General features: G+C 45.4%; 1 protein-coding gene and 1 pseudogene across 1 annotated transcript in view; both read right to left on the reverse strand.

Annotated features, from left to right (window-relative positions):
- Nucleotides 1-24152, reverse strand: part of CROCC2 (ciliary rootlet coiled-coil, rootletin family member 2) — a 105613-nt gene that overhangs the window by 52631 nt on the left and 28830 nt on the right. The window contains exons 8-16 of the mRNA XM_066621670.1: nt 21374-21480; nt 17542-17739; nt 16506-16602; nt 16217-16306; nt 12191-12406; nt 9461-9660; nt 6442-6624; nt 5206-5350; nt 269-415 (exon numbers count right to left, since the gene is read on the reverse strand). Coding sequence (XP_066477767.1) covers nt 269-415; nt 5206-5350; nt 6442-6624; nt 9461-9660; nt 12191-12406; nt 16217-16306; nt 16506-16602; nt 17542-17739; nt 21374-21480 — 1383 coding nt within the window. The remainder of the gene's footprint in view (nt 1-268; nt 416-5205; nt 5351-6441; nt 6625-9460; nt 9661-12190; nt 12407-16216; nt 16307-16505; nt 16603-17541; nt 17740-21373; nt 21481-24152) is intronic.
- LOC136646502 (5S ribosomal RNA) lies at nt 13262-13378 on the reverse strand (annotated as a pseudogene).

A 24152-nucleotide genomic window follows, 5' to 3' on the forward strand; every position in this document is an offset into this window, starting at 1 on the left:
GGTTGGGCTCCATCAACTCCCCTAAAATATGCTGTTGTGATCTTCAACTGTCTGTGGTGCCTACAGGTTAGATTTGCATTTTCCTCCCTACCCCCAAAAGACCCCAAAATCCACTGATTGAAGTGACAGCCTCAACTTGCCCAATGATAGGGCTACTTCTGCCCCAGACATGATCAACTATATATTGCTTGCTGTGCACAGCACACTCCCAACACAGCACACTCCCTACTACAGCCTGCTGGAGCAGGTCAATTTTGTGTCTTGTTACCTGCAGGATTATGCGGTTGAGGTTGACTTTGTCATGAGCCAATCCTTCATTCAATGCTCCCATCTTGGCTAGAGAGTCTCTTAGCTCAGCATCCTCTGATTTCATCTTGTGCAAGGAGAGCTCAAGCTCAGCATTGGTGGCTTCGATCTGAGGAAATACATCCATATTTGAATTTTCTGGTAATGTAATCCAGTCATTTTACATGGGCTAGTCAGATGACTGTTGGCTTTTGAAATAACTTTTTCAGAGCCTCTACCCTTGTGCTCTTCCTAAACAAACCTGTGACAACACAGTTCCTATGCCTGGCAGCATGCCTGCTGCCCACTACTGCCTCTGCTCACACGTGCCCAAGTGCATCCCATGTGTGTGGAAGCTGTTTAAAACAACAGTAATAGAAGCCCAGGAGAAGTGTATACTGCAAAGGAAGAAGGGCTCAACTAAGTCCAGGAGGGTGCCCGCCTGGCTAATGAGCCAAGTTAGAGAGGCTGTAAAGGGCAAGGAAGCTTCCTTCCGTAAATGGAAGCCTTGCCCTAATGAGGAGAATAAAAAGGAACATAAACTGTGGCAAAAGAAATGTAAGAAGGTGATACGGGAGGCCAAGCGAGACTATGAGGAATGCATGGCCAGCAGCATTAAGGGGAATAATAAAAGCTTCTTCAAATATGTTAGAAGCAGGAAACCCGCCAGAGAAGCGGTTGGCCCTCTGGATGGTGAGGGAGGGAAAGGGGAGATAAAAGGAGACTTAGAGATGGCAGAGAAATTAGATGAGTTCTTTGCATCTGTCTTCATGGCAGAAGACCTTGGGCAGATACCGGTGCCCGAATGGCCCCTCCTGATCAAGGAATTAAGTCAGATAGAGGTTAAAAGAGAAGATGTTTCAGACCTCATTGATAAATTAAAGATCAATAAGTCACCGGGCCCTGATGGCATCCACCCAAGAGTTATTATGGAATTGAAGAATGAAGTTGCTGATCTCTTGACTAAAATATGCAACTTGTCCCGCAAAACGGCCACCGTGCCAGAAGATTGGAGGTTAGCAAATGCCACGCCTATCTTTAAAAAGGAAAATAGGGGGGACCCGCTTCTGGTTTTGCGGAGCGGGGCACGATCACTCCGCTTTCACTTTTCCTGACCTGGGGAGCCCTGCCTGTTGTGCAGGGCTCCCTGCACCCCCCCTGAGCGGCGCGATCCTGTTGATCACGCCGCTGCCTTCCCCCTGTCTCCTGGCTGCCCCCACCCCTTAAGGGGGCAGAGGCCAGGACCCACAGGCTGGGGCATCGTGACGCCCCAGTTTGAATACCACTGCACTAAAGAATGTTGGGAGAGTTAGAACAGACAGAAGAAAATATTTCTTTACCCATTGTGAAATTAGTTTGTGGAACTCCTTGCCAGAGGATGTAGTGATGCCATCTTGCCTGGATGCCTTTAAGAGGGGATTGGACAAATTTCTGGAGGAAATGTTCATTACGGGTTACAAGTCATACTAGGTATGTGTAAGCTCTTGATTTTAGAGACAAGCTGCCTCTGATTACCAGATGCAGGGGAGGGCACCGGGAAGCAGATTGTGTCTGTTGTCTTGTGTGCTCCCTCAGGCATTTGGTGGGCCACTATGAGATACAGGAAGCTGGACTAGATGGGCCCTTGGCCTGATCCAGCAGGGCTCTTCTCATGTTCTTATGTTATTATGCTCTCCTAGCTGCTTTCTGCTAAGTCAGACCATTGATCCATCTAGCTTAGTATTATCTATAGTATCTGGTGGTGGCTCTCTAGACATCCCTAGTCCTATCTGGAGAAACTAGGGTTTGAACTTGGAAACTTCTGCCTGTTCAGCATGTGTTTTACCAGTGAACTACAGCTCCTCCCAAAATAAAGGGTTAACACTGAAATATTATATTTAAAAGCTCAATTTCCTCAGTCTGTTCTCAGTTTAATACCAGCCAGTGTCTATATTTTAGAAGGAATGAGAAAAAAAGAAAGGAATCCTTGTGATGTGAGGATGTGAACATACAACACAAGTACACAAGTGTGAAGTTTATTTTTTTTTTTTCCTTATATATCAGACAATTTAAGAAAATGAAGTTCCTCTGAAACCTCATCCCGGCCAAAGTGTTTGTGGCAAAGAGATCTGCTACTCACTTTAGTGGAACCAATCTCAGCAGCTTGTGCAGTGTTTTACCAAAAATAGTTACTCATTCGGGGCCTGCCCAATTGGATCATGGCCTCAGTGGGCATGTTATTTCTGAGAAAAGAGATTAACTCAGCACACAGTTTACTGTTTGAAGTATCGAGCCCAGATGATGTGATGGCAGGCAACAGCAGCACCTCACCCACAGGCCTGCTTTCCCTGTTGATATTTTTATACGCAAGGAAAGTAACTTGGCATTTCTGGAGTGCCAGACTGTCTTAGATACCATAAACTGCTAAGCCTCTGGGGTTCACAGTAAGAGCTGAAAGTGCTGCTCTGCATGGACTATCAGAAAGAATATCTAAGATTTTACACTCTCACTCACCAACCACAAACAAATGGGAACACACATGAAAAGAGAGAGTTCAGTGACATTTTCCATAGTAAAAGAGTACTCTGCTTTTCTGTCTGGCATGGCTTTGCAATAAAACAAGCTGCCACAAGCAATGCTTTTCCAAAATACTTAGCTAACAAGCAACTTGTGTAAGGCCTTGCAAATCCGGAACTCATTTCATTGTGAACCTATGGCCTAAGCTTAAGCAGAATCACCATGAGTTTTGGCTCCGTAGGAGCATAAATGGAGAGCAACTAGCTATCACGAGCACCACATTGTCTGCAGCACATTCTGTGCTACTAACTGGTCAATGCAGCTGCCTCCCACTAAAGTTCTAAGGTTAAGCATGACTTGGAATTGCAAAAAGTAACCAGAAGTTATTGTTGGTTCCAAAAATGGTGCTGTTGCCAGGTTGATGGGGGGCTTGTACAAAGTCCAGCAGAGATCTCCCCATGAGACCCTCTGATGGCGCACTGGACAGTGTCATTGCAACTGATACTGAGGGTTCAGGGGTCAGTCTAACTAGGTAGCTCCTCTGATTCATGTGGACCCTCCATCCAACCTGGCCGATCTCTGATGTCACTGCAAGAATTCCACCTTTGTTCCAGTCTGACCCCAACTTATCCAGGTATATATCACAATCCTCAACATTTCACATCTGTCCCACAGCTATAATACTTCACTGTGTCCTTATGTAGGTCTTTTGTCTCTCAAGTTGAAGTTTTTTTCTGCTACTGGCCCAGCCCTGTTCTTGAAAGTCACCTTGACTTAACCCCTACCTGTAACTATCTTGGATTCTGGTCTTATCCATTGTTCTGTATTTCCACCAGCTTTTTGAACTGACTGGAATGTGATGATTTCCATTGTCACAGGCACAAACAATGATCTCTTCAATCTGATCATGCTTGCTAATGTTGGTTTTAAACAATGTTATATCTTTCAAGATGATTTAGAGAATAATTTAATATGGTTTTTTGTAAATAAAGTCAAAATTTTGCTTTCCATTTTGCTGTGGACTAGAGGCCAAACCCTTCCCAACTTTCCAGTGCTGATGCAGTGTAACTTCCATGGTGGGGCCCTGGTCTGCCCCCCCCAAGGAGTGGGGTGTCAACGGGGCTCCCACTCTTGCCTGCAGGCAGGTCCCTTTGGATAGACAGTTGTGGAGGCTGCTATAGAGTTCTGCTGAGTTGTTTTTGGATAAATCCTGCCTAATTTTCCAGTACCAATGCAGCCATGCCAACAGGTCATGAGTTGCATCCAGCGGTGAGGGGCGGGTGTAATCATGGAGGCCTCATCCAGGTAAGGGAACGTGTCCCTTTCCTCAAGGCTGCATTGCAGCTGCACTGGTACTGGAAAGTTGGAAAGTATTGTGCCCTTAATCTGGTCATAGCGTTTATATTCACAGGGTCCCCATCAACAGCTCCCACAACCCTCAGTCAATATCTGCCCAGGTCCACCTCAGTTTGTCAATATAAATTCCGGTGATATCTGTGTGCTAGCAGCAAGGTCAAGCAGGGGCTTCTGCCTGAAGCTGGTGTAGGTCCAGTTGCCAGGTTTGCTCCCATCAGGTGAGTCAGGCTGGGGCCGCTGGGATGCTGGGTAGGGGTGCTGAGCAAGCAGGGTGCCTGTCTGCTGGCCAGGGCAGCTGCCAAAAGGGGCACTTGGGTCCACCACTGGGGAGGCAACCTGAGGTCTTGGAGGTCTCCCCTGCCCCTTTCCTAGATTGACTGGGCTCCCATTTGGTCTTGCCTAGGACCTGGGTACTCCCAGGTCCACAGTAGACCGACCAGGATTGGGGCTGTTGCCCCTTCAAGCTGGAAACAGGCAGAGGTAATGCAATGGCTGCCACTTTGGGCTGACCCCTGGCCGCTGGAGCTGCCCCAGGAGAAGCAACCCCTTTCCCCAGCGGCCAACCCACTGGCTTGCCCAGCCCTGCCCCTTCCAGTTGCAAGGCCAGCCCAAGGTTTTGCAAGACCTTGGGCCAGCCTGCGCTCCAGCTGAGCACCACGGTGACCAACTGGCTGGCAGCGCGGGTGCTCTCCCTAGTACTCCACCCCCAGGGTGGTTCTCCAGTTCCCAGTTGGAGCGCTGGGACCACCAGATGTGGCCCTGCAGCCATGCGAGCGGTTAAAGCAAGGCTACATCAGCCGCCCAGCCACATGCAGCTATGCCAAAGGGACATGCACTGTATTCTGTGGTGGTGGGGGCACTCATACAGGCCTTCTCAAGGTAAGGTAATGTTTGTTCCCTTGCCTTGGGTCTGCATTGCAGCTACATCAGCTCTGAAAAGTTGGATAGGATTGGGCCCTAATAGAGATGGGAATAGGTCTAAGCAGAAAGGAGAAATATCTCCAGTTAGTTACAGATAGGAATGCAGAGTCTTTTGGCCAGTAGATTGCTCATATTCACCATCCTTACTTTGGAAAGTGCTCCACTCAAGCCTTCCTTAGCACTCTCTAGCACATCCTTCTCCAGCATGGCCTGGTTCAAAGACTCCTTGACAGTCACCAGCTCTTTCTTCAGTGCTGACATCCTTTCCTCCAGTTGCTCCAGGGATCTTTGTCTGCATAGGAAGAAAAGGTCTAGTTCTGCTTTGTACTTTCATTAACCAGGACAGGTTACACTTACCACAATGCTGGTCTGGAAGGTCTCTTCTTTAAATTCTTACAAATGTAGCAAGGATTCAGATTTTTTCCTTTCATTATTACAAATCTTTCTTTTACAAAACAAAAGAAAAAGTCACAAAACTTGAGTTCTCATTAAAAGGCCCTTTTCCAAAACTGAATAATAAAGTAAAGTTAGCCAGATACTTTGCTGTGAGCTTTTGTAGTATGTGAGCTGTGAACTAAGAAGCCCTTGGTGGAGACCTCATTTTTGCCCTGAGTTGAGTTAAAAGGGCCTATGACAAGCTACTTCCTCTTAACCTCAGCTCTATCTGCAATACGACAGTAATTTAGCATACAGGGTTATGTAAAGTTATGCATGTGAAACAGCTTCAGAATTTTAAAAAGTATGTAGATACTAACTGTACAATCCTATCCTTCCCCCACTAGCACAGCCACACTGAAAACAGGTGCACTGTATCCAGTGGGGGATGGCACATTGGGGAAAGGGGATTTAAAACCCCTTACTCCCTCTGCTATTGGTCTCGTTGGACCAGCACTAGTGAAATCGCTAGTGCAGGTCTAAGTCAAAGTACAGAAAAGGGACAGGGAGGCTGCTACTGGAGAGGATAGGATCTAGCTTGTGCTATCGCCACCAAAACAACCCTCTCCCATAGGCTCCCAGCCCCCAGTTCTGCCCATCCCCAAACATTCACCCCCTCCCTGCCTCTATTCTGTCCTCTACCTCCCCACCTCCCTCACCATCTTCCTTGCTTTGGTGGGCTGCTTTGAGCCTGTTGATGCTGGTGGGAAGGCTCCAACCGTCCCATCAGCACTCTAGCATTCCACTACTTGGTGTGCCGCTGGAGTGCACTTTACGGTCATTTTGCAGCAGTCACCGCTATGCACATTCCAGTGGTGGCAATGCCATTAGTTTATTAACACCAATTCAATTTGAGAAGGTATTCTATGTCCTCCATCATCCCCATGAAGTAGAGAGCAGCATTGTACTGTCCATCACCGTGGTACAGACACAACTGCAACATCTCACCCTCTCTCTAGCTCCTTCCTTGTTCTCTCCCTTTCTTTTGCTATATCTTCCTTCTGCTCCTCCAGGAGTTTTCGCTGTCTCTGCAGGTCTCCATTCACAGCCTTCAGTCGCTCCACCTCCAGATGGGAGGAGTCAAGCTGCTGAGTCAGGTTTTCCAATGCCTTCTCCAAGGTCTCCTTCTCTCTGTGAGGATGAGAAGACAAAATGTGAGCAACCTGGGGCAAAGATATTGCAAACCCATGCAAACATGTTATCTCTTGGCTTGTCTCAGGGTAGAACTACATATTTGGTTTCCACTGCTTGCCTTCAACCACCACTTTTCCTTTGCAGCACAGCGTTGGAAGAGAACACTTTCCAGCAGAGAATGGGCTGATGATGGGAGCTGGGCAATTAACCCTTTCCTCAGCCACTGCAGTGACTTTCCCTTCCAACTTCCCACATTTTTCCTAGCTGAGTCTCTAAACCAGCCATTTTCAACCACTGTACCATGGCACACTGGTGTGCCGTGAGTGGTCCACAGGTGTGCCACTGGAATTTGGGGGCAGGTCATTTATTAATAGAGCCAATGGGAGATGTGAGCCCCCACTGGCAGCATGGTGTGCCTTGTCAATTATCAAAAACCTGGTGGTGTGCCTTGACTATTTTAGTGCCTTGTCTTTGTGCCCTGAGGTTGAAAAAGGTTGAAAATAACTGCTCTTATTCTGGATTCATCCTATACCTTCACCTCACTTTTTCTGAAAATAATGAACTGACAGAATAATGGGTTCATCCACACCTGTAAGCTTCCTGAATCTGTTACCAGGTGTAAAGAGGACCAATAAACTTATAATGTATACACATTCATGTGTTACTTTTTAACCAAGGAGACTGAAGGGGGGGCATTTCTGAGTCCTAGGGTCATTCCCCTCTTAAACCAGTAGAAAAATGTTAGTCTGAACAGAATCCAAGTAACAACCCAATCCTACACGGCGATGCAGCAGTGCCAACTGCAGTATCCAGCACATGCAGGTGGGGTTATGGCCTCTGGAATTCTCCTTGGGACAAGGGGACATTTGTTTCCTTACTCTGGGCTAAGTTCCAGCAGCTGCCATGGGTCAACTCGGCACAGATCTGAGTTGATCTGTGCAGGTGGATCAGACCAGGGAAGGGGGTTAGGATTCAATGGACACCATTGCCACTGAACCTGCCCCCCCTACTGGCCCCAATCTGCCCTCCTCCCCACCCCATCTCCTCCCTATTCCTTCTACCCCTGCCCTCCTCCCTCTTCTCTACTGCACCTCCTGTGAGGCCATACCTGCTCCGGCGGGTGTTCCCAGTCTGTTGGAGTGCAAACCTGGCTGCTCACACCAGAATGGTCAAATCTGTAACTGCCATAAAACATGTTGTGCTGGCAGAACATGCATTTTGTCAGCATAATGTTTTGACAGAATTGGGCTGCATGTCACTGAAGAGTGTTCATAGTCAAAGGATATCGCAATCATCTGGGTTGTTTTGAGCTACCTGTTTTAATGCCCTATTTATTACTTTCTTTTTTTAAAATTAACATGCACATCAAAGGCAGAAACTCCTTGAACAGACTGTATAAAATCTCCTTCAACAGCATCGAACAGAATCATAGAGAGAAGAAACTAAAAACATAAATTGGCCCCAAAGGCAGAACTACTGTAAGTAACTCAAACCCAAATGAGCTATAGTAGGAGAGCAGACACTCCACATCAATGTATCTGCAGCACAGACAGCTTCATATGATTCAAGTGAAAGAATCAAGCTCAAAAGTGCAGCAAAGGGCAAAAGCAACCAAAGAGTTTCTTGTAGTTTAACCTGCTCAGAATTACTTTTCTGGCCTCAAATATAGAGATCAATCAGACTCTTGATTATCATAAAAAGCCCAAATCACAAAAGAATTACCCCCAAAGAAAAATTTTATTGGGGGCCACTCCACAACACTAACAGCTGTCCTCACAACCTTCTCAGAACAAATTAACAAACTAGTTACACAGATGCTCCTATGCATATCCAAAATAAATACCGCTCTAATGCTGTTGGAGTTAGAGCACAGACGTGCCTGATAACCTTTGGCAATAACAAATGCTGATGCATTTTATTCTAGAGTCAACAGTTTCATCATCATTTTGGCCAATGAACACAGAATGCTCTGATGTGAGCAGCGGCAGACCTAGGGGGCAGGGGGCCCAAATGCCCCTGGTGCTAAGAATTTAGACGCCCGGGGGAATGGCACTGAGACCAGCCCCCCGCCCCCAATGGTTTTTGACAGACTGCACCAACAGTGCTTGCGCTCTCACAGCCACTGTCAGGGTGGTTCTGCGTCAATCTAAGGGCTGCCACCCTCCCCTTTCTCTGATCAGAAGGGAACTGCGTCTGGGGAGGGGAACTTTCTCTGGGGAGGGGAGGTGGTGGCACTCAGAGCTGTGGAAAGCAGCATGTGCCTCCTCTGATTTTGGAGGAGATGCACCCCATTTCTGGCTCTGATGGAGTCCAGGTCAGAGGCAACCACCATTTCCAGGAGGCAACCACAGTCAGCGAATACTTCCTAGGTGCCAGCGCCAAAACATTCCAATGGAGCCTTAGAAGCAGGGAAACTTTCAAAGGGGAAACAGAGGAGATGTCACCGCAATTACTTCCGGGTCAGGGGCGGGGATGTGGCAAAGAAAAAGGTGGACATGGGTGGAGAAAAGCCCAGAACCGCCTCTGATGGGCAGGCATGATATCACCTCTGTGGCCATCAGAAGACCCTTTTATATGAATATGAACAAGAGGGTCATGTCCTCTTCATCCACCCATCAGCCACTGCAAAACTTTTTCATTCAAATGTACTGCCTGAATAGACCAGATGGAAAGGCTTAGTGCACCTTGGGGAGAGCTTTCAATCACTGACACACCACTGCAGAGGAAAGCAACAGGCTTCCTTACTGGGTTATATATTCAGAGATCACAATCTGCAGTCAGTCATGTCACCTAACAGCATTCACGCATCTGGAGCCTCCCTTTGTGTTTTCACCTTCCTAGAATCTCTATGGAGGCTTTCCAGTGCTGCAGTTCCCTCCTGTAATCCTCCAGTGTCCCCGTCAAGTCTTCATGTTCATGCCTCTGTTCCTCCAGCCGCTGTTTTGCCGCTTGCGTTTCCTGCTGGCAGTCAGAGAGCTGCTTCTTGACGGATCCCAGGGCATCCCGGCAAGCCTCCAGCTGCACATGCAACTCCTGTGCATAGAGAGTGGGATCAAGCATGAGGCTCCTCCCACATCATATAACACGATATGCGCAGGGGATCAGACACCCCATTTAACAGATGGACCAAGCGTTGTGATCAACACCTCCATCCACCCTGCAGAGCAGAGTCTCTATACAACAAGGGAGGCTGATTTTCAAAAATAAACACTAAAATACATGCCTGGGATAAATGTAAGGTTGTGTGACAGAGACAGTTTTTTCATATATACGGAAGTCAGCTCCTTGGCCTCCATTGCCTGGTCTTGCTTTGCATCTGGTGGGATGTGCCTACTTGCATTCTAGAATAGGGGCACACGCAGAAGATGTTGTGGCAGCTGCTATCTTGCAACACAAAGATGGGGGGAGGGAAGGCCTCTCCTGTTTCTCATTTGGCAGTAGCTGCCTCACATGCTACAGAGGCAGAGGCCTGGGAGGGGGGCAGGGATGGCAGCAGAGGTTGCTGTCAGATCCTACCCCACCTCCTGGGCTTGAAAACCCTATATGGGGCTACTCGGCTCTGTGCCAGCAATTTTGCTGGTGCAGATCCAAGTAGACCCACAGCAGCTGCTGAGGCTCAACACAGAGTAAGGGAACAAATGTTTCTTCACCTTGAGGAGAACTTCAGCTGCCTCTTTGCCCACCTGGGATACAGCAGTGGTCGTTTTGCTGTATCGCGGTGTGGGCAGTCCAGTTCAGGATTTGGCTGCCTTTGTCTTACACATTATTCTGCTTTTCAGTTGAGTGGTGAGAAGTCCAAAAGCAGATCTACACAATACAATTTCCTTTGGATGAGACAGCATATTGCATACTTGAGGTGTCTTTGTAAAACTTGTTTTTACTTACTATGATGTGTGAAAGATGATGTGTGGACGGGAGAAATGGCTTAAATAGCCAGGTTGGGCAGAATGCACCACCTTCCCTGTCAGTTAAAACCCTCACACAGGGCGCAATCGAAAAGCGCCCTTGGGCTGGAACAAGGGACTTGCACGTTTGCACCTCCTGGAGAGGAAGCCGGACCAGCACTCTGAGAAGTGCCGGCCTGCAGAGTCTGATGTAAGCATCTGTGCCGGCTTCCTCCTTTGGAGTTGCCAAGGAAAAAAGGTAGGCGGGGGGAGCTGGAGAGGCGGCGGGAGGGAGGCATTCCTGGGCGGGTGGTGCACAGCCCTGGGGGTGGCGGGGAGCAGGAGATGGGGCTGAGATCCGGCAGTTATTCCAGATCCAAACCCCCATTCCCAGGGAGAACGGAGTGGCTTCAAGCCGCTCTGCTCTTCTCTGACTTGCGCCACCTCAAGAAAAGGTGTCCGAGGATACCCATAGGAGCCAGTGGCCCTTACCCAGGGGTAAGGGAAAAAGTTTCCCCTTGTCTCTGGCTGAGCCGCTTATGGCCACTATCCTGCACTGGATACAGCGCAAGCATCTTGGCTTGCCTGTTCCAGCGCAGAATAGGATTGCACCCACAGTTATTTACAAATCCGAACCATGTAAGGGCTTTCCTTTTTAATAGCAATGAGGGAGAGAAACCCCTCCATTTTCTACCACTGCCACTACATAGTAAAAACCTTTCTCCTGGTAACTTGGTAAAGCATAGGAATGGGGTGACTGTGCAGCACAATATTAATTTGAACCAACAAAACAAACTATATTACAAAAAGAATATGCAGGTTGCTTTGTTTCCTTAGATGTTCCAGGGACTGTTTCTTATAAGTAGAGGTGAGCGAAAACGGTTTTATTTTTTCATGGATTTTGGGTGGAGTGCGTGTTAAGGCTGAGGAGGGGACAGTATTGATGACAATGGTGCTGCCTATGTCCTATTCCCTCTTCCTGGCCGTGATCTATCCACCTGGGTCCACTTGGACTTGCACCAGCAAAATAGCTGGTGCATTGGGGTAGCAGAGGCTTGCCCTGGGGCAAGGGAACAAATGTTATCTTACCTCAAGGAGGCCTCTGGGACCCAAAATTCCCCTGCAGGATGCAGAGCATGTCCCGTTGGTATGGCTGCATTGGCGCTGGGGGAGTTAGGTAGAATTGGGCTGAAAGTTACCTCTGAATCTTGCACTTACAAATACATAAATAGAACATATTGAAAACAAATAGAAACTCCTGTGGCTGGCAGCAAATCTGGTGAAGGTGGGAGATAAATGAGAAAGAGAGAGTTTAAACCTCCAGGAGCTTCACCTTCCACCAACTCACACCTTTCAGTGTTTGTCTTCAAATCTAAAACTGCACCTGGTCCAACAATGTTTCTCTCTGTCCTTCTCTCCAAACTTTTATGTGTGTCACATTCCAAATATCAGGGCCAATTAGGAACATTTAATTTCGTTTGTCGAATCATTGAATCATTAGGCAAAATAATTGTGACAGAGCCATTCACTGTAGCCAACACAACCCCAAATCTTAACACCTATACATAGCCTGTCTTTTCAGTAGTCTAAGATATGTACAGTTTTATGAATATTTTGAATATTGAATGATGGACATTTTAACCATGAATACAGCATAGATTCGAATCGAGGTATTTGACCTGCTCATGCTGTTGTGATTTCTGGATAGCAGCCTGCACTGCTTTAAGTGTCGTATTTTGCAGTGATGGAGAGTGCATCCGGGACATTGTTGATCGCTGGTGGTGGGGAGAGCTGGACCGCAGAGGAGACGTCTGCCATATGGTGTCTGCCTCTGATGTAGCTTTGGTACTTTCAATGGAGATGAGTCCTGGGCTCTTGGATTCAGCCAGAGCTAGCTAGGAAGAGAGTAGAGAGGAAGTGAAACATAGCTGAGCCACAGGTACAGTGGTGTTGCTACAGGGGGAGCTGAGAGTGCGGGTCCCAAAGGGGGACATGCACGGGGGGTGGGTGGGGTGGGGTTTAACACTACTACTGGCCAATATTTTTTAAACCTTGGTATTTTCAAATAATACCATGTTATATATACTTTAATGTGAAATTACATGCAGAATGCAATGAAACAAACCACGTCTAAATCTTTATTCTATCAACAGTTATAGCCAAAAAACCAGTGGGGTGGGGTGATGGTGCATCACTATGCTCACTGCCCAGGGAGTTGCCCCATCCACTGCATGGGAGGAGGTCCATAACGGGAGTGACATACTAGCCTCCCATACCAGGTGACACAAACCCTAGTGACATCAGTGCACAAGTAAACTCAACAAATTGTTGAGTTTTAACCCCTCTTTTTTATTAAGCTTTAGTGCCAAATTATACATTACAGAAACAGGTAATTGGGCCCAAAGTTTTTTGTGCTTATTGTTTAAATAGTGGTGGTGGTTGCAAAATGGTGAGGAGGAGAATAACACCATGGTTAGGCAAGGGGTCTTTGGAAATTTGCCACCACCTTGGTTCCAGCTCTGATCACATGCTTGTCTATGCTTTTACCAGGAGGAAAAATTATTCAATGGGCAGCCAATGAAAGCCTTTTTTCCTTTCTCTTGAGACAGCACAGTTGGGATACATAATTGAGGCACTATTCTGAAGATCCCTGCGGTGAAATGGGGACACTTTAACATATTAGGAGAAAAAACACCTGTATTTGTGTGTAGCATGGTTGGCAACCTTCAGTCTCAAAAGACTATGGTATAAGCCTACAGCACCCGGTATTCCCAGGCGGTCTCCCATCCAACTACTAACCAGGCCTGACCCTGCTTAGCTTCCAAGATCAGACAAGATTGGGCATGTGCAGGGTAACAGTTGCTGTCATGGTGCTTGCTAGAATGAGTCAGCTTGGGCAGCATTTTCACCTGGTCTTCTATAACCCATATGGCTGAAAGACCAGTTTAGCTAGAATGTGTGTTTGGAATGCCAAAGAGTCTGGGGCCTGGCTAGGTAAAACAAAGGCACAAGCAGGGAGCAGCTGGCATGCTGCTGAATGTGTTACCTTCTTGTTCACTGAAAAGTTCAACCACCTGACAACAGCCAAGGGGAAGGCCATGGGGCTGAGCATCAGGTTTCTTGTCTTTGAATTAGAACAATCAGAACAATATAATCCAGAGCCAGATGTCCATAAAAGGAGCTGGCTAGTTTGAATGGGGCCACATTTTCTGTGCCAACTCTGATGAAGGTTACCTGTACATTGCTGACCACTCCTCTGGCCCCTGAAGGTGAACAAAAAGAACTGCAACTAAATGAGTGGCAATGGTTTATCGGGTTTCCAGTTTGCCTCTGTCTCTGTTTTGTCTAATTGCAAGTACTTTTTTTTTTGTCCATTCGCTTGTATTGCATTCTTTTTTTATTTTTGCCTGTTTGTTTCAACAAACTGTTATTTTTACTAGTCTTGCCTGGTCCATTTGACAAGGATATAGAGCTATCTCCCTTCAACCCTAAGAGTCGCATAGGGCTAATGCTATCCAGGGTTTGGGTGCTAAGGAGTTTGGGGGTGGCCTGGTCAAATGCCCCTCTGGATTGTTCCTCTTCCATGCTGAGAGAACCCCAGACTTTTGGGTGTACTCCAGCCTGGAAGTGGGGTAAGGAAGGGGTTCCAGGTTTTATTCCAGATTTGGGGCCAAATTCTCTTTCTCAGAATGTGTAGATTGGCCCTTACCAAAGAAGACAAGTAAGACATCTCTCAGAACAGCAGGTTATTTATAATTTAATGTTGAAAATTGGGGTAGTGCAATGTTAAAAGTAGTGTAATTTGGTAATTTTGCTGTCATACTTTTCAATGTTTTCAAATGATTGCTCTCTATGGTATAGCTTTCTACAGTTGCAATGAAGTAAAACATGGAAAAGCAGTCCCTTAAAGCTGTATTTTGGCAATTGGCTGCTTTTTTCCCATGTTTGCATCTTGACTAACACTTATCAGCCCAGTTAGGATCTCTGATCAGCACTTGGGGATCCCATGCATTGCATTCAAGAGGACAGCTGTTTGGATCTCAGCTCTGTCCCAATTCTGGGCCATCCTTCTGTTGCCAAAGGCATGTTACTCAAGTGGAAAGTCCCATCTGCCAAGAAAGAGCAGCACAAGAGTTGTGGGTTCCCTCATGGATATGTGGAGCAGCGTATATTTCATGTACATCCTCTGACAAAAGATGCATTCCAACAAATCTGCTTCTGGGAAGCTATTTGCCCATGCATTGAAAAGCTGGGATCTCACACTGTGATTGTAACAATTTGTGGTTAAATGCCTCATGGTACACTAAAACTCCCTGAATAGAGAGAGGGCCCCACTCCCTTCCCTGAGCTCACTTGATTACATGCTGATAAATGCCCTCCCATACACATGTTGGAGAAAGAGTAGATGAAATCTATCCCCCAAAGACATGGGGAGAACCTTTTTGATATGGGATACACATATCCCATATGGGATACGTAATTGTAAAGTACATTACCATATTTTTTTAATTTGAAAATTTCTGTCATTTAGCATTGGCTATCATCAAGTGAAACTCTATAAACTTGCAAGTAAGTGGTCCTGCAGATAAACCTGAGGGCTCCTAGGCACTCGCACAAATGGATGATACTATAACAATGGGGCACAATCTACCTGGAATACTCCCACAATAGCCCCCAAATGGGAGTTGCAGCAGCAGTGACGTCGATAGAGGGGTGCAGGCCAACCTGGGTGGTGCGCACAGGCATACTGGAGGAGTCACGCAGTAATATCGCAGTTTTTAGGAATAATACCATCATGTCAAATACCATTGGATGTGGAATTTACAGCCGAATGCAATGAAAAAACCAGAGTGAAATATCTCCTTTGACTTTCTACCAAAAGTTAAGGCCAAAAAACTGGAAAATAAAAATGCACGGAGATATGGAAAATGAAACAGCCCTATCGTGTGCTTACTCACAAGTAGGAAAACTTGCCTTAGCCCATCAGAAAAGGCATGCTGAGAGGAATCCAACAACACCAGAATGGTCCCAGTCCAATGAAGACAGCCCCCCCAAAACACCTGAGAAGGTGACAAATGTATTGAGCCCTATGGAAAGTGAAACTAAGTGTTTACTCATGAGTAGGTGTTTACTCACAAGCAAGCAAACATGCCTTAGCTCTGGTCAGGCCAGGTAAAGGGGAACGTGAGGCCACCAGAATGGTCCTGATCTGATGGAACCGGAGCTCAACAAATGCTCCAGAAGGCAGCCCTCCCCCAATAGAAAGAATAAAACAGAGGCTTGAACTGGTAAGGTGAATTTTTTTTTATTTTTTAGACTTGTAAAGCCTGGTGGATCCTGACAGTGATATGGTTTAAACTTAAATTGAACTAGGCACTGAGTAGGGCTGAAAATCTTACTGATTTTGGGGGATGGGGTATTGCAGGCAGGCTACAAATAAAATTCATTTGGTGAAACAGGGCTGGCTTACCCTTATTTATTTGCTTTACTTTAATCAGACAACAGTTGCATTCTTATGCAGCTCCCATTGGTTTCATTGGGGCTTGTATAAAAAGCTTCTGGTGAAATGTATCCCAAACACCATTAGTGATGCATTAGATATCTACCATCAAATGACATACAGTAACTCATAGTCATCATGTAAGTGGATGGACCTTCTGGACCCTTCCTTAACTAGATTATACTATAGATGAAATTTCACACACCTGTTTGATGTTGCTCAAGCTGTATTGCAAAGATTCAATTTCCTCTTTCAGGTCCTTCAGCTCCTCTAGATCTCCAGTCTTACTGGCCTCCTGTTCAAAGATAAGCAGTTTCTCAGAAACAAACATGAGGAAAGGTCAGGGAAAGTAGGAGAGGAGGTTTGTGTATGCGTATGTGTGTGGTAACCTGAACAAGTTTGTCTGAAAGTGGGTGTGCATCTTTATTTGGATGTGTTGGTCAGGGTATGGGTGTTTGAGAGTGACACAAAGAGGGGTTTGTGGATAGGTGTACCAATTTCTGAATGTCCATTTTTAAGGTGGAGATGGTCTTCTCTTTCTTTGTGTTCTGTTCTTTAAGTTTATCACCTAAGGTGGTCAGCTCTGTAATCCTGGAAAACACAAAAGCAGACAAGTAGACTAATCAGGAAGAAGAACAATAGGCTGGGAGTGCAATCCTATGCAATTCTACTCAGGAGAAAGTTCCATTTATTTCAATGGGACTTGCTCCTGGGTAAGTGCATATGGGATTGCAGTCTGAAGCAATGAATAATGAACTTCCATTGCTTGGGATCACTGCAGAGGGGAAATGTGATCCCAAGAGACAGATCACATCAGGGCCTTATGGTGGTGGATTTGTGATCCACCAGCAGTGTTGTGTGCTATGGGCTGGTAGGGATAGGATTGGGCCCTTAAAAAAACAACTGGAGAGAGGCTTCCCTTTCCGTGGGGGGGGGGGCACACATATTTCTCACACCTAAGACTGGCCACCTCAGGACAGTCACCTCATGTGACTGTGAGGTCAACTCAGGACAGCATATTGGTGGAGGGCACCCAACTCTGCCTACTTGATTCCACTGTTCCTCCTTCCAATTCCAGGATGGAAAAGGAAGAGGAGGACAGAGAGAAGGGAGAGGAGGAGTATGCTGAGCTAGAACACTGGAGAGTGGAATAGGCAGAGGCTGGCACATCATCAGGTAAGGGGGCGTAGCATTTGGCATGCCACCTCAGGCATCAGATCTGCCCACATCCAGTTGCTTTCTCTTGTCAAAAAGGTTTTGCAAATTTTGAAGCAATACAAAAACCTGTTTACCACAAGCAAAACGGGGCGAGCATACATGGCACTAGTAAATATATGCTCATGGTCCCCCTCTTTCAAACTACTATTATCGTTCATTGCCTGTCTGCTATGACATTATTGATTACACTGGAATCCACAGAGTTAGGCAGTCAGATTCTTTGTTAGAGTTAGACAGTGTGAGTCTTTGCAGTTCCGGAATGTACAGACCTTTAAGCCATAATGACCTTTAATACTAATATGAAACTCTCACCTGGAGTTCAGCTCGGCTTTTTCTCCATCCCAGCGACTCTGCAGCTGCATCATCTCCCGGACCTTCTCCCGAAGCTGCTTCTCCAATAAACAAGCAGAGCTGCTCTCAGAGAGGCGCAGGTTGGAATCCAAATTGAGGCAGGCAGTCTGGAGACGGCGGGCAGCCCTTGCCATGTCAGTCCCAGCCTCAGCAAGACCTCTGGTAAGGACAGAGTTAAATCCAAATGCTACTCACATCATCAGCTCACATCTCTGTACTACCGGAATGCCAGCAATTCATTTGCAGGAAGGTAGGAGGCCTATGCACTGCATTTTTTTGGGTGCGGGGGGGGGGGAATGTTACATAAAATAGTAAATAACATTTTTATCTTGTCTGTTCTCCCCTTAAAATTCCGTAAAGTTGTATCTCAAATAGGCTGATACATTTTCAAATATTGTGTATTTAAAACATTTTGATATTGTACAAAACAACATGCAGTTTAGCCACAGAAAAAGACCACCCCAAAGAAATTTTATTATTATCCATCAATGCTTATTTATCTAAATCAGTGCCTCCCAAATTGTGGGTCGGGACCCACCAGTGGGTGACAGGCCAATCTTTGGTGGGATGCAAATGTTTTTTAAAACTTAAAAAAAACAAAACTTTGTAAGCACCCATGCCCAGTTTACAGAAGAAAATTGTTAGCTGGAATTATAGCCTGTGGTAGGAAGTAATCTTCATGCCCCAAATTAAAATGTCACATTTTCTGATTTTCTCTAGTAATTGGCATGCCATAGATCACATGTTAACCCACTTCCAGCCTTTTGTCTGGCCTGGAAGTCCCTAACTGCACATCTTACTCTCCAGTTTTTTTGGTACCCTGGAATGACTGAAAGGTTTGGGGAAAACAGTCCTTGAATTCCATTCCTAGGGAGAGTCTAGCAAATGTCTACACCAGTGATTCTCACACATTTAGCACCAGGACCCACTTTTTAAAATGAGAATCTGTCAGGGCCCACCAGAAGTGATGTCATGACCGCAAGTGACATCATCAGGTAGGACAATTTTTAACAATCCTAGGTGGCAACCCTACCCACACTTACCCAGGAGTAAGTCCCATTTACTATCATTGTTAAAATAATATATATAGTAGCTTGTTAAAAGTACAGATCTGTAACATTTCCCAAATGCAGTCACATACCATGGTAGCATTGTCTAATATATTAAAAATAAAATATTGAAATGAATGGGGACCTACCTGAAATTGGCTTGCGACCCACCTAGTGGGTCCCGACCCACGGTTTGAGAAGCACTGGTCTACACACACCTACTAAATGTAAGGTCTCTAGCAGCCTCAGGAACACAGGACCCCAATTATTAATAATTTATTAATTGTTACTAACAAATAAAACAGTATTACTTTCTAGATCTCTTTTTTTGTCTAATGGCTTGAGATAGATTGTTGTTTTTAAACGGTGGGTCCCTGTTTGGGATGCACCGATCCAAATCATAATGATGCAAAAAAAAAAAAAAAAAAAAGGAGAGGCCCTTGTCATCAGATTTCTTTGTGGCATGTGTCTCATGGAAATATAACCCTATGAAAATCATATGGTTATTAATCAAAGCCTTCCTGGTGGCAGCAGGCACTGGCACTGAGACTCTCCACACATCTGTTGATGTCAACATTGTGGTTAGCCATTTTCAAATATTATGTTCCCCCCTCCCCATCCACCAAATGTGGAGCACTGCCTCTGCAATAGCCTCTGCATAAGAACATCTGAGCTGGATGTGAGATCATGCTGTGTATGCCAAAAATAATATGGCAACTTTGCTGCCAGCTAAGAATTGCTTGAGACCGTCTTGCTATTAGCCGTCCAACTGTACCACTCTTTTCATAGGCTTGGTACTGCATCTGGTACTACCAGCATAATACCACCATGTGTGTAGTGATTGAGAGGAGGCCCAAAGATTCCCTTTCTTTATTGGCATTTTGGGGTGTTGCCAACACTTTTATTTTTTGTTTTGTAGTACCTTTGGCTCGCTTTGACTTCTTTCTCACATTTCTGTGATTTTAACATCTGGCTTCTGGGTTTTAGTTTGGCTGTTTGTTTAATTTTATTGTTTTATGGCCTGCATATTGTTTAAATTGATGTTTGTGAGCCACTTGGGAAGGATGCATGAAAGACTGAAAGGTGGGATATAAATGTTTCATTAATGAAGTGAATAGGGATTCCAGTCCAACCTGATGGAAAAATGTTATTTATTTGTTTTTCACATTTGGAGCCTTCTTCCCTTCCCTTCAGTGTAGACAGCCGCTTCAGTTCACATGCATTTTCTCACATGGCGGTTATTTCATGTTGGAAAAAGGGTTCATACTGTATACAAACCATCATGTGTCATGAATGCAGGTGTCTTACTCGTACACATATACATGCTTTTTCCTGCATTGGTACTACAGTATATCTTTGTAGGAAAATTATCACATGTGATATAGCCCTTGGGGCTGAACTAAACATGAAGCAGTCATTTCAGGTCTTAGATGATAGGTTGTGCCATATAGCTATAAAGTAGTGGTGACAGAAGTGGTGGGGATTTTAGGCAGAAACATGGCAAAGAAGCAGGGCGTGCTGAGCTCTTATCGCCCTCTCTTGCCCTCAACTGTTTCTCCCCCAGCTAGAAATAACTGGAAATAAACCTATCCAGAAGAAAAATGTCACAGGAAAGAGTTCATAAGAAAAAGTGGCCAGAGGAGTAAGCACTCGACTCCTACCTGTCATTTCTCTGTTTGAAATCACCCACGGTGCCATCCATTTATAATACAATGTGAGCAGCAGGGTAGGCTACAGAGTACTTCTATTATAGTAACAGCCTGTCTTGCAGACACAGAAGTCATTCCTACATCTGCATAATGAGCAAATGTCAAAGAAGCTATAACCTGAGGATGAGGCTGAATCTCAAGGCAATAGCACATGTTTTAGAGGCAGAAGGTTCCAGGGTCAATCTCAGTTAGATAATATTGAGCTAAGATGGACCTATGGTTTGTCTAGGTAGAGACAACTATGTTGCCTGAATTGGGAGCACATGAGCCCACTAGCTGACAGATCTGTGAAATCTGGAGCAAGATAACATTTTATGAGGCCTAATTTATGGGATCTCATGATGTTTGTGCAATACAGGGGGCCCAGTATCCACAGATCCCATATAAGCAGATTCACTTATCCATAGATTGGGTCTGGGTCCCCCCATGCGCACCTCCAGAGGTGAGGGGACCTCTGAGTCCAACAGTGAAAAAAAAAATACCCCGCAACTTTCCATTTCTCCATTCCGCTTTCCCGGGCCTCCCAATGCCTTATAAAGCATTAAAAACATCACTTCAGATTTCATAGAGAATTCACTTCTGTTTTCACTTAACTGTGGAGAGTTCTGGAACAGAACCCGCACAGATATGGGGGCACATCTGTACCAATTCACAAAACATGTTTCCCTATGCATACAGAAAACAGACTTGACTCCCAAGTCTGCAAAATATCAAGCATGAATTGTCACAGAGAAATTAGGGGCTTCTGAATTCTGATTCCAACCTTGCTCCACTTGAAACAGCATTTCACCTTTGACATGGCCAGTTACAGTTGTGTTCTCGTTTATAGAGGGGATGGATTCTATTTGGGTTAGGCCAGAAGAACCTTCTATACATCCAACAGGGTTTTTTTGTTTGTTTGTTCTTGAGCTGATGGCACCAGTGACTTTCTAAAAATCAGGATCTAGCAACATGGGCGACAGCAGTACTGCAAGGATTTTAGACTGAATAATAATCTCCTGGGACATTTTCTGCAAAGCAACCAGGGCTCCGTACCTGTCCACTGTTGTGCGGAGCTCTGCAAAATTTCCACGGAGAGTGGCTGCTTGACGCCATAGCATCAGGATCCCACTGTGCTCATTACTTAAATATGAACTGTAGCTCTGGAGGAAACAAAGAACAGTTGCAAGAATATGACTGGCACATTGCACATTCCAGCACTTTAAAATTTTATTGATAGGAAGCTCCCAAGAGAATCCTGCACATTTGCCACACTTATTGTTCTAAAGCAGGGATGCCCAAACCCTGGCCCGGGGGCCACTTGTGCCCTTGGGGACCCCCAATCTGGCCCTCAGAGAGCCCCCAGTATCCAATGAGCCTCTGGTCCTCTGGAGACTTGCTGGACCCCACAGTGTACCAACTCAACTGCTCTCATCATGAGGGCAACTGACCTCTCGCTTGAGCTGTGGGATGAAGACTCCCTCCACTGCTTGCTGTTTCATGTCTGTGATGCAGCAGCAGCAGTGAAGGAAAGGCCAACCTTGCTCTGTGCAAGGCCTTTAATAGGCCTTGTGCTATTGCAAGACCTTCTTTCATTCATATAAGTTCCATCTCCAAGATATTAATTTATGTAAATTTATGTAAATTTATTCAAATTTGAAATTTAAATTAATTCTTTTTTCCCCAGCCCCCCAACACAGTGTCAGAGAGATGATGTAGCCCCCCTGCCAAAAAGTTTGGACACCCCTGTTCTAAAGTCATCTTCCAAAGTTGGTTCACGATTCCACGTGAGTGGCAAGATACAAGTGAAGCACTGGCGATGTAGCATTGGTGCCATCGGCACAGGTGAGTGGAAGGATTACAGACTGTTCCACTAATCTATAGCTGCCTGACTTGCCCATAATGCTTCCACCGGTTACACCCTTTCCTGCCCTCCTCCCACCCTTTCCTCACCCCTGTGCTGCCCAGTGTGGAACTCACCAGTGTCTACCACGGGCTGCTGCCTGAGCTGGTGCTGATGGGACAGTGCAGGCCATCCTGCCAGTACTACTAACTGGTGCACCGTTGCAACGTGCTTTATGGCTCATTGGTGACATGTGGCACCATAGGACTATGCCATGAATAAATATAACAAGTTACTAACCTTCAGTTTCCAATAAGGCTCACTTTTAATCCAATTTGCGGTACTACACTATCCCCCAAACTCACAACAAAACTGTTAAGCCAAAGTACAAACCAGGGACTCAGGAAAATGCTTTGTCTCATAAGAACATAAGAACAGCCCCACTGGATCAGGCCATAGGCCCATCTAGTCCAGCTTCCTGTATGTCACAGCGGCCCACCAAATGCCCCAGGGAGCACACCAACGTTGTAGTAAGGTTGGCATCAACTCTGGCTGAGCAAATAGAGTTCTAAGCTCCGAACTTGGCCAAAATACACATGAGCTAATATTCTGTTGCATAAATGAGCATGTCTCAGTGCTTGTAAATCCATACATATAGATTATTCTTACGCAGTCCCAAAAATAAACAAATAAGGTAACAAACTTTACTGTTTAGAGCTGGAGTGCTCAAGCTTTCCTATTGGATCTAGGCTCCGTTCTCACAGAGGAGCCCTTTCAAAATACTGGAAAAGTTCCAGTAACGCCTTGGTGGTCTCAGAAGGGTAATTCAACAGTAACATTAACTGGGGCAGTACTATAGCTGGCTAGTAATGTGTTGAAATACTACAGTAGTGGCAAATATGACACTGAAGATAGAAGCATAAGTAGGCCAAATTATTATTTAAACATGTCAACAGTTTGTACAGAATCAGAACAGCCAAGATCTTTATTTTTGTTCTGGATGCTAGAAATAGCCTCCAAATCAAGACAGAGCATATTAAGGAAGAAATTGTCTATAAGAAGGAAGTCTTATCACACAGGCCAGGAGGGAGGGGGCAGGAGGGCAAACTCTACAAAAATGTTTAGTAGACTATTCTAGCATTCAAGGTTAGTGGGCTTAAACTCCTAAGATTAATGAACCGATGCCAACTGAATAGGGAGCCAAGAAGGACAACTGACTCCACTGTAACAGCTCTCACTTAACATTAATAGGCCATGTTGACCCAACAATAAAAATGATGGAGAAAGGCCAAGCCTTACATATTTTGGTATACAGCTTGTTTACAGCAGGCATGAACAGGCAAGATATTGTGAGGATTAAGAACAGTTATCTTTGAAATACCAGAGTCAAGGTCAACCTAGCCAAGGTTTTCTGAGTGCTAGAAGATTCCTGATTCTGGTGGCCAGGAACATCAATGTGGCATTGGCTTTCCAACAGCGCAGATGATAATAAGCTAAATCAGGCTATTTCAGACAGAAGAAAGAATGCTGAGGTTGACCATATGCAGTAGGGTCATAGCTATCAATTTAACTGAGAGTGAAATATGCAAAGGACAAAGTCATAAACTGTACAGACAGATCAGAGGAGTATTTGGTATAATGGCTGCCTGGATGGAGAAGTAAAATGGTAGAAGCAGAATTGTTCCTATGTGAATTTCCTACTTCTCCAAATGCTGTTTTATGATTCCTCTCCTCTCATGTTTTCAAAGTAGACTAAGAAACTATCCCTCTTCAACTTTGTCAATTTCCCTACTTCCCATTTTCTGAGGATGGAAAGCACTTCACATTTATTACCTTGATATTGTCCTTAGGTTGCGATGGAGTGGCTTAGCTAAGACTACTGAGTGAGTTCATGGCAGAGGCAAAATTAAAAGTAAGGTAGTCATGGTGTCCAGCTCAGTTTCTTACACCCCAGTCCTATCCTCTGCCAAATGCAGCTGCATCAAAATGGTG

Source organism: Tiliqua scincoides, chromosome 3 (genome assembly GCF_035046505.1).
Source record: "Tiliqua scincoides isolate rTilSci1 chromosome 3, rTilSci1.hap2, whole genome shotgun sequence".
NCBI lineage: Eukaryota > Metazoa > Chordata > Lepidosauria > Squamata > Scincidae > Tiliqua > Tiliqua scincoides.